Source organism: Choloepus didactylus, chromosome 4 (genome assembly GCF_015220235.1).
Source record: "Choloepus didactylus isolate mChoDid1 chromosome 4, mChoDid1.pri, whole genome shotgun sequence".
Classification (NCBI taxonomy): Eukaryota; Metazoa; Chordata; class Mammalia; order Pilosa; family Megalonychidae; genus Choloepus; species Choloepus didactylus.
Genome location: NC_051310.1, coordinates 62,694,528 through 62,705,007, shown reverse-complemented (window position 1 = coordinate 62,705,007; position 10,480 = coordinate 62,694,528). Strand labels below are relative to the sequence as shown.

At 38.8% G+C, this 10,480-nt stretch overlaps 1 protein-coding gene across 5 annotated transcripts in view; it reads right to left on the bottom strand.

The window, feature by feature from the left end:
- Positions 1–74: 74 nt before the first annotated feature.
- The window catches only part of CDKL1 (cyclin dependent kinase like 1), a 66,422-nt gene continuing 56,016 nt past the window's right edge, over positions 75–10,480 (bottom strand). For 2 of the 5 annotated variants that reach the window (XM_037832763.1, XM_037832764.1), the window contains 5 exons: positions 9,040–9,122; positions 7,641–7,751; positions 5,960–6,016; positions 3,847–4,002; positions 75–2,956 (listed from right to left, as the gene is read on the bottom strand). In XM_037832763.1, the coding sequence (XP_037688691.1) occupies positions 2,849–2,956; positions 3,847–4,002; positions 5,960–6,016; positions 7,641–7,751; positions 9,040–9,122 (515 nt within the window). In that variant the 3' untranslated portion in view covers positions 75–2,848. Of the gene's footprint in view, positions 2,957–3,846; positions 4,003–5,959; positions 6,017–7,179; positions 7,752–9,039; positions 9,123–10,480 lie in introns of those variants that run through there. The other 3 variants (XR_005216318.1, XM_037832766.1, XM_037832767.1) reach the window with 3 other exon arrangements.

The following is a 10,480-nucleotide window of genomic DNA, read 5'->3' as shown; positions in this document are numbered from 1 at the left end:
TTCCTCACATAATATAGATATCTACATAGATATCTCTTGATGTATAGATATTGATATAGAATTCTTCAAAATGATTTAAATGTGCAACAGGTATTCTTTATTGAATTATAACAGTAATTTACATTTTAACAACTTTAAAGTTATTTAAGCCTGTTACATAAATGCACAATAATTAAAAGTGGGACGCTAAATTACAGATTCATTGACAGAATCAATTATGCATAGTAATCAGTGGTTATTCAGGCATGCATTTTATATTGCTTCCCGGGATTCACATGCATTTCTTATGATCCTGGTTTCCTGTATTGTTTATAACATATACCCTTTCTCAAAATGAATAATTTCTGGTTAATTTGTCTATTTTGTAAGCTTAAAGTAGTGTTTTATTAGAGATACTTGGCTGAATTCAAATAGTTTTGTTAATTTGCAATAGAACAGAGGAAACAAATTGCGAAGGTAAAGACCAGCACAGCTATACTTACTTTTTTCTTAAATTAAAAAAAAAAATTGCTTTAAACATAAAAAATTTTAACATGTTGATTAAAAACTAATTTTTCTTCCTTCATATTCTCTTGGATACTCTACCTTCTGTGAATTCAAGGGACATCAAAAAAGAAGCATAAACCCAAAATTCAAATTAGATCTAGAAAGAAGGGATAAAGAATATTATAAACATATAAAATAGGTCTTTATTGTTAGTTATATGCTAACTTGTTTGTGGATATCTGTATATTTGATTTTAACATTAAGCTGTTGAATATAACCTTGACTAGAAATACTTTTCAAATAACCACTTTCTATGATGCAGCTTTCAAGTATAAAAATTAATTTTTGTTGTGTTTAGAAAACACTTTATGGAAATCACATGTACCGTAAATGATATACTGTTTGCTAATTTAATTGCTAATATCTTTCATTAAAAAATCAGAAAATAGCAAATTTAAAAAACAAAACAAAGATCTAGAACAGTCTCATGTGATAAAGTGGTGATTACATGCTGAAGAAAAGCATTACAAGTATGGTTAAATTAAACAAAAGCATAAATTTAATAGCACTCATTAAGGAAAAAGAGGAGCCCTTTTCCTCAAGTTTCTGTTTCATTTCTGTGAGGTCAGGCAACCAGTTTGCCACAATTTAGTTTGGTGCTACTTTTCTATTCTGAATTGTTTTCTGTAAAACAATTAGAAATGAGTTAGGCAGTTATAGTCATCTGCCTCTGTCAAGTACAGTTTCTTGGGTTATGGAAAAAAAAAAGAACATGAAATGTAAATTATTCACTGAAGTTGGATGTCCTTCCTTGTCATTTGAATCAAGGCTGCATAACAAGAGTGGGATGGAACTGGGACTATTATATAATCCACCATCAGCTCTATGCAAGAAGCTATGTACATCAGGAAGCCTTAGGATGTCAATAACTGGCTGGGGTAGCCAAAATTATTGAGCAGATACCAGAATTTAGTGGATCACTTAGCAGTAAGCGAATGGGGTCAAATGCTCCCATGAAGAAAATTAACATTGCAATAAACTTGAAATGCAGAAGAAAGGTGTTTTGATGATACAGTAAAATATAACATTGAAAACTCTGACAGAACGGCAAGAAAATAGTGGCAGCACATCAATCAAAACTAGTGTTGGGCTGTAAGAGAAACATGAACTTCACGCTGCCTTTGTGTCCAGAGAACAAGGATGGAAAAAGCTTTTTGAATACGGGTAGTAGGCCAAATAAAAGCTAATCAATGTCATCATTTTAAGTCTCACTGTACAAAGCTAGGAATCCTTAATATCATTTTGGACTACTTATTAGTTATACATTAGTTGTTAGGATGATATAGATAGATAACATACATACATACACACATACATACTTTCAATGTAAAGAGATATTTTAGGGAATACATCAGTTTGCAACCTGTTGTCTTTCATGATCCAAGTGAAAGCTCAAGCAGTTTCTTCCAAAATCCAGATCGCTATGTACAGTACAACTTGAAGTAGATCTGTCTCCAGGTCTAAGGCTGAGCTGGACAGAATGCAGTTCTAATCATTTTCAGGATGATGGGTTTAGTTCCTTTGAAGCTCTAGGTCTTGTTCTACCCCTTGACCACACTGGTCAGCTGCCAAGCTTCATGACATTGGTTGCTAGGGGCATTGGGCAAACAAGTGCAGATGAAGTATTATACATCCATCTTGCCTACAAAAATGACTAAGATGCACACTTTAATGAAAGTAAAGAAAAAAGTATATATAAGAAATGTCTAAAAACATATCACTAAATATATAAGCATATAAATTACAAAGCTTTTTAATGATAATATTATTTTAAATATTTTGAACAGGTCTTAAATATTCCAAAAAAATGTTTTTAAAATATAAAAATCAAGAGATAGAGTAAGCAGGAAATGGAATTTTGGACATTTTGATTTCAAGAAATACACTATCCTTAAATCTGTTGAGTCAATCTGAAAGGCAGGAGATAGGACTCAAGGTAACAAAGATCCTAGAAAATACACATAAACAGTTTGTAATCTGCTTTTAACTTGTTGCATATGGTTCAACTGGAACAAATCTTTTGACATCATCTAATTTTGCCCGAGGTATGGGCAATAGACACAGTTTATATTCTGTCTGTAATCATAAGTTTGGCTGCTTAGATAAAACAAAAATACAAATGAAACTCCAAACAAACTTTCTGTTCAAGATAATATCAATGAGCATGGAAGATTGGACCTGGATTTCCCCTTCATATTGTGCCATGTGCTTTCTCCTGGTGTACAGTGTGGTTGTTCTCAATCAAAAATTTCCTTTTCAGATTATTTATCAATACGTTCTTTATCATCAATCTCAAAACTCCTTAAATGTTTGGAAAATGGTAGTTAAGTTTCTTGGTATTACAGTAGTATTTCTTATTTTCCAAAGCTGGAAGAATGCTGCTGCTGGTCAGTTGAGGTAGGTATTGCAGCTAAAAATACAAAACACAGAATTAGGGTCCGAACAATAACTTGCATTTTTTTTTCACACGTACCACCCAGATGCCATTCAGCATGCTGACAGTGGAGGCTACTCACAGTGTCAGTTCTGCAAAGGAAAAGGCTAAGGCAAGCTGATTTACAGCTTAAGGGTATCTAGGCAGACCGAGAAGTGACTAGAGTAGCCAGCTTATCTTGACTGTGGTTCCAACTGTAAGCCACTCTAAATTATTACAGATTTTGGCTTATGACAAGACATAGCTTTAGGTCATTTTGACACTGTACGTCAGTTGCAATTCTTCAGGGGCCCCCAGTGGGCAGTTTAGATACCATCATCTGGTTAAATGTACCATTTGCTGAAATCACTGAAAGCACGCATCATTGTACTGTACCCTAACCAGCTCTGAAGAGTACCTTTAAAGATCAGGGAAGAAAACAATTCCTTTTTGGATAAACCTGGAATGTCAATACTGAAGGCAAACGTGGTAAGTAATCACAAAAGAGAAGAAGCTTCTTGGGATAAGTCTGATTTCGTTTTCCAAAGCACAAGCAACATGCTTGGCTAGACTCAAGCTTGTGTACCTGACTGAGACCTGCACTCGTGCTCACCAGAAGCCCTGGCTCCTGCAGGGTAGCAGGAAACTGCAGGACAAGGGAGCCTTTAGGATTCAGGGAAAAGGGACCTCAGGAGGCAGAGGTCTCTGGGTCCTGGTTGATAGATTATGTGGCCCGTTTCCTGTTGCTGGAATGAGGGTGCTGGAGCTGCAGGCTAACAATTGCCACCCTTGAGTCTAGATTCAGACTCTGTAACAGGTGGTAAATAGGAAATAATTGGAAACTGTATCTTTGGAAACTGTAACCTAAAGTCATGCACCATTTTTACCCCAGGCAAGTGCTTTCGGTTCTGTTTTTGGGTCCTCCTTGGTGGTTTTTCATGTTCTTTTGCCGAATCCCTTATTTCCCTGATGCTGTCAAAATAAGGGTGCTGCAACAGCTGTTCGCATGTCAGTCTCTCAGTGGGGTCCATGTGGAGACAGCCCTAAAAGACATGAAAATTCCCTGTACTTAACAATTTTTTAAAAATTGTATTAACTTATGTGAATTTTTTTTTGAAAGATTAAACTCTTCAGTTGGGAACAAGATGGGGGGAAATTAGGAAAATCACACCAATCATGATTTTAGTTCCCTCCATTGCTGTTCCCAAACAACAAATAAATAAACACACAATTTCTAGGAAGAGTAACAAAAGTTGTTTTCTCCACCTTGTTCTGTTCTTGAGTCAGTTGGTACTCTGCCCTGAGGCAGCAAGCAGTATATAACTTTTGAGTTTACCTCAGTGGTCAGCTGGGATAATACACTTAGCCAGCTTGGTCCCTTGTGTGTACTTTGTAAAAACTATTATTTTTTATTTTAAAATAATACCCACACATGCAACAGAGTCCATCATACCTGTTCTTCCATTCCCCCTCCCACTTTTTTTTTTGTTTGTTTTTTTGTTTTTTGGTTTTGTTTTGTGTTTGTTTTTTGGTGTATCCCTCCAGAAATAGTGTCTGTATTTACTAGAATAAATGTATACTTATATAAGGGGGGAGGGCATACTATACATTCTTAACTATATTCTTTGACATTTAGTAGGTCATTGGGCTTATACTTAGATTAAGTCCCAGAACTATACACCCTAAGGAATTTTCTCAATTTTTTTCTGTTGTAAATGCATCAGTAAAGGTATTAAATACTTCTAAAAATGTGTGGGGCACTGACTGTAACTTGCAAATAACATCATTTTTTTTTTTTTTTTTTTTTAATCATCATTTTATTGAGATTTATTCACATACCACGCAGTCATACAAAACAAATTGTACTTTCGATTGTTTACAGTACCATTACATAGTTGTACATTCATCACCTAAATCAATCCCTGACACCTTCATTAGCATACACACAAAAATAACAAGAATAATAATTAGAGTGAAAAAGAGCAATTGAAGTAAAAAAGAACACTAGGTACCTTTGTCTGTTTGTTTGCTTCCCCTACTTTTCTACACATCCATCCATAAACTAGACAAAGTGGAGTTTGGTCCTTATGGCATTCCCAATCCCACTGTCACCCCTCATAAGCTACATTTTTATACAACTGTCTTCGAGATTCATGGGTTCTGGGTTGTAGTTTAATAGTTTCAGGTATCCACCACCAGCTACCCCAATTCTTTAGAACCTAAAAAAGGTTGTCTAAAGTGTGCGTAAGAGTGCCCACCAGAGTGATCTCTCGGCTCGTTTTGGAATCTCTCTGCCACTGAAGCTTATTTCATTTCCTTTCACATCCCCCTTTTGGTCAAGAAGATGTTCTCCATCCCACGACGCCGGGTCTACATTCCTCCCCGGGAGTCATATTCCACGTTGCCAGGGAGATTCACTTCCCTGGGTGTCTGATCCCACGTAGGGGGGAGGGCAGTGATTTCAACTTTCAAGTTGGCTTAGCCAGAGAGAGAGGGCCACATCTGAGCAACAAAGAGGCATTCAGGAGGAGACTCTTAGGCACAAATACAGGGAGGCCTAGCCTCTCCTTTGCAGCAACCGAACATCATTTTATATGAACTGTATTTCTAAAAATATGTCTATAAATCAAGTTTGAAAATCAAAATGTACATACATTAAAATAAATGTATGGGGTGACTAAAAGAATCCTACAGCTAAGCATGTTTTGAAGGAAGAATCCCTTTGTATAACAAACACCACTCCCCTGAAATTTCTATTTTGTGTAAAATTAGGTTTCAAATACCAATGTTAGGTTTATTTAAAGTGAGAAACACTTAAGATGTTTTCCTGAACTAGAATGTGACTCATTTTACAAATTGAAAGTGTTCATTCTTTTTAAAGGAGAAGTAGAATTCTAGAGGAACTGTTTTCATTTCAATCTATGGAATGACAAGAAATTCAATTCCCTAATGATGACAGCTGCTGTGTTCTTTCTGGTCTTTTGAAAGCCATGTTTTTACCTTTAAGAGCCCCAGAGCAGGATAAGAGATATTTGGAAATTTTAATTCAAGTGGTTCCTATAGAAAGAAAGAGGGGAGGAGGGGAGGAGGGGGGAGAGAAAGAGAAAGAGAGAGAAAAAGAAAAGTTATTTTTATTTACAGCAATTTATTCAAATATTTGATTACCTCAAATTAAATTTATTTTAAGTGAGAAAAGCATCGTCCTGTTACCTTCTTTGGAGGAGGTACCTCCTCCACCTTTTGCCCACCCTCCCATCTTACACAACCTCCCTTTACCTGTTTCATAAGCTCCTTTCTCCCCACCTCCAAACTGCTTTTCCAATTTCACTTCCTAACCACTCCCTTCACTTTCTGAAGAACCGATGTAGGTAACAAATTATGAGGGAACACTAACAGAGAGGGGGAAAAAAAAACACTTGCTGAGCAATTGCTATTTCATTTTTTTCTTACTCAATTTATATAACTTGCCCATAATTGGGGGCATTCATTAGTATTTTTATAAAGAGAACTTCAAAAGAGATTTTTCCCCCACCCAGGTAATGTCCAGATACTTCGTGGTTTTCTGGAATGAACACTGTTGTTCCCGCCCACAAGAGTCTGCTGTTTCCCTGATCAGCCTGCTGTTTAAACAGTCTCCTGAGCAGGCACTCATCAATCTCCCTTTGGCCATATAAGGCTATTTTGCTCCAGTCACATGCTGGAGACAGTCTGGAAGAACAAATACTACAAAGTGGGAGGAATGCTGAATGTCAGGCAGACAAACAGGCCAGTTAAAGAAATATACCCTTGATAAAGAGGCTAATCAAGGGAGGAAACTGAAAAACTACAAACAGCTAGCCAAGCTGAGCAAAAGAAATGACCACAGTTTGTTATGTGTGTAAAGATATCACCGTGTGAGCTGGAGACTGCAGCGACTGGCCGGGCTCCTCTAATGAAATACAATCTCAGGTGCTGTGATCAAGCTGAAGAGCACAGTGTTATTTTGGACAGGGAACCAGCCCTTAACAACCAACTCAGGATTTTGCCCTTACTTGATCACTGATAGGAGCTAAAGGTATCAGCCTCAGATTGGAGTTTCCTAAACTCAAAAAAAAAAAAAAAAAAAAAAAAAAAGTCTTAAAGCAGATTTGTATTAGCCTCTGGGAGTAGACTTTATTTTTCCCATAGCTTAAATCTTTCTCTTGCTGTTTCTGTGGTTGAATCTGAGTACGGCTGGGGAGTGACATGACGTTGCTGACACTGGGTTCTGCTGCCTCAGCAGCAACGCCTGGGACGAGGCCGGCTGGTTGGCTCTGATATGCTGGGGCCCATCCTGCCTGCTTAGCCAGTTTCCGAGCCCCAGGAGCAAGCAGGCTTCCCTCTGTCAGGGTGACAGGCCGGCAGAGGCTCTTGGGCACAGATGTTCAACCAGTGCAGCCCCCGCATGGCTTCTTCCTGTGTTTCTTTCTGTCAACAGGAAATCTCCTGCAGGACTACCCCTGGGAAACCATGAGAAGCTTTTACATTTATGAAATCTGGCTGTTTCTGGGGTTTCACTGGCAGACTAGCGATCAGGAAATTGCTAAGCGACATTTAGTGCGGATCTAGGAATGTCCAGGTCATGGGGAGCCAGATGGGTCGCCTCCCATACTCCAGGTGTCATTCCTGCCTCTGGGTCCCAGCATGCTCCAGCCTGACCCACTTTTCCTCTTGCTGGTACTGCCGGAAGGGGGTGGCACAGGGAAGTGAGAGCCTTCACGGCGGATGAGCTGAGAGGGAGCGGGAATGGACAGACGGAGCTTCCATCTGGAAACTGAACAACCAGAGGGTTAGTTTCAGTTTTAAAGAATCTTCCTCAGACAGTAGAAACTCAGACTTTCACAAACTTTAATTTGCTCTGAGATATTTTTTGTTATAATATATGCTCACTAGAAGACCTTCAGAAAATATAGAAAACCATAAAGAAAAAAAAAAAAAACCCAAAATTCTACACAAAGAGATATCCGCTGGAAATATTCTGGTATATATCCTTGCAGCCGTTTCTTTCACAAATGTAAAAAGCTTTGCGTGATTTCCCAGAGGTTGTTATCATTTATTATGTATTTATATATGTAAATATATGTGCATATGTATGTGTGTATTTTTAAAATATTTACTAAAATTATGTCACAATATGTATATACTGTTTTATAATCATTTTCCATTTCTTTCACAAATGTAAAAAGCTTTGAGTGATTTCCCAGAGGTTATTATGTATTATGTATTTATACAGGTAAATATATGTGCATATGTATGTGTGTATTTTTTAAATATTTACTAAAATTATGTCACTATATATATATACTGTTTTATAATCATTTTTTCACTTACTAGTATGTTGTGGACATTTTTTCATGTTAATACATATATGTCTAATCATTTTTTAATGGTTACATGGTCTTTCTAATGTAAGAAGATATCATAACTTATAATACTGAATCTCCTACAGCTGGAACACTAAAGGGAACTATTATTTATTAAATAATGCTACATCTTTATGCCCTTGTCTAATGATTTCACTGAGATCAATTCTCAGAAGTGAGTTGAGGGCATAGACATTTTTAATTTTTCAGATATTTTAAACATGGTTTTCTCCAAATTGGCTGCAAGGAACAGGTCCCAGAGTGAGGCTGGCCAAGCAAACTCATAATGGTTTTTCCCAGGTCTGGGGAGTGAAAGCACTTTAGAACAGAGGTTTTAGACATTGCTGGGGAAGAATAGTTAACTTTTCCTTCATGGGCTACTGTCTAAAAATTGATTTACTCTGAGATACCTCAGATCAACTGCTGCAAATGACGACGGGCAGATGCTGGCAGCTCTCCTTTCCTGTCCACTGTGCTGGCTGAACCCTTATCAGCAGCATCTAAATTAGCACTGAAGGCCTGCGGCTTGCTAGCCAGTTTGCACCAAATTTCTTTTTCATCCTTAGACCTTCCAGCACAGGGTGGGCCATGGGGCTTAAGCAGCTGAGCAACCACTAAACCCTAGCCGCCTGGCCAGGCCAGCTCTGCAACTCACCACGTAAGCAGAACATTCACCACTAAAACACCCTGGTCACTCACCATTTCTTCGGGGTCTGGAATTTTCACACCACTGAAGTACTGATTCGTGCTAAATACCTGCTGGTGCCTAGGAATGAGATCCCCTTTGAACAAGAACAGAGAAGGAAGTAAAATGAGGTTGACTGGCAAACACTGATGTACAGTTCTAGAGGCTGTGTCTGTCTGTGCACACACCTATGAAGGCTGCAGTTTTCTCATCCACTCAGAGGGAAAGGCCTCCAAGAAGCCATCAGCAGCTTTTAGGAGCTCTCTGCGAACAAAGCACTATGCTGGGCACAGTGGAGGCATGAACAGAAACTGGAGGCTGCAAGATTGTTGCCCCTCAAGGGCTTACAATGTATTTGAGGAATCCAACCCAAAAAACTCAGAAACACATAAAATAACAGCTTTTTTTTTTTTTCAGAGCAAAAGTACAATAATTACAAATGAAAATTGTGTTAACTGAATCCTTATGGGTCAAGATAAGAAGAATATATTGGCCTGACACTTAGCATAGCGCCTGACACAGAGCAGGCACTCGGAAGGAAGGAAGGGAGGGAGGGAGGAAGGAGGAAAGAGAAAAGGAGGGAACAAATCATGAAATATTTTCTAGCTAGAAGGAATACATTTACAAACTGCAATCATCTTTTCTTCTTTGTACCTACTGTTTAGAAGTACTTATGAGGTGAGGTAATACAACAAAAGGACCATTTCTATATTCTGGGGGATTATGTGAACCTCATCCTGCCCACATTTCAAGCAAATGAGCTAAAATGGCCCTCATGTACACTCCTAGGGACATCACGCTTGAAGAGGCATTCTGAATAGAGAAGATCGGGAGATGCTCAGGGGCCCCAGTGGGGCACACTGGGCCCGTTCCCAGAGCACAGTGGAAAACGAAAATCTCCTGACCAGGGCCCCTGGACATGCTGGCATTGGACTGGGCTGGAGCTCCCACTCTAGGATACCAAGCTGTCTAATTTTACCAATTTGTTTTGGAACTTTATCTCTCAAATCCAAAAGCTGCTGCCACACCCCGTTTTGGATGAGCAACCAAAAAATACTCTCTAACGCCTTGCCCCAGTTCTCAGTGAGCTTCATCCTGAACACAATCCCCTGGACCTGAACAACCTTCTTGGATCAGACTGCTAGAGGGGGTAACACGGGGTGGGGAAGGGGCTAAAATCACTGGAGGAAACACATCAAAGCCAGGTTGTGTGACCCTGGAATGGCTATAAGGTCCCTTATACTTCTCTGAACAAAACATGACTATCAGCAAACATTTACTGCCCACTATGTGCCAGCCTTGGTGGAGGATATAGGACATGATGTTACCCCCAGGCAGCTTACAGAATCTTTGGGAAGACAAGAGTACAAGGCAAGGCAGGGTGATAGCAGGTGCTGCAAGAGTTTAGAGGTCGAAGAGTTTGCTTTAAATTGGGGAGCAGAGTCTAAACTCCCT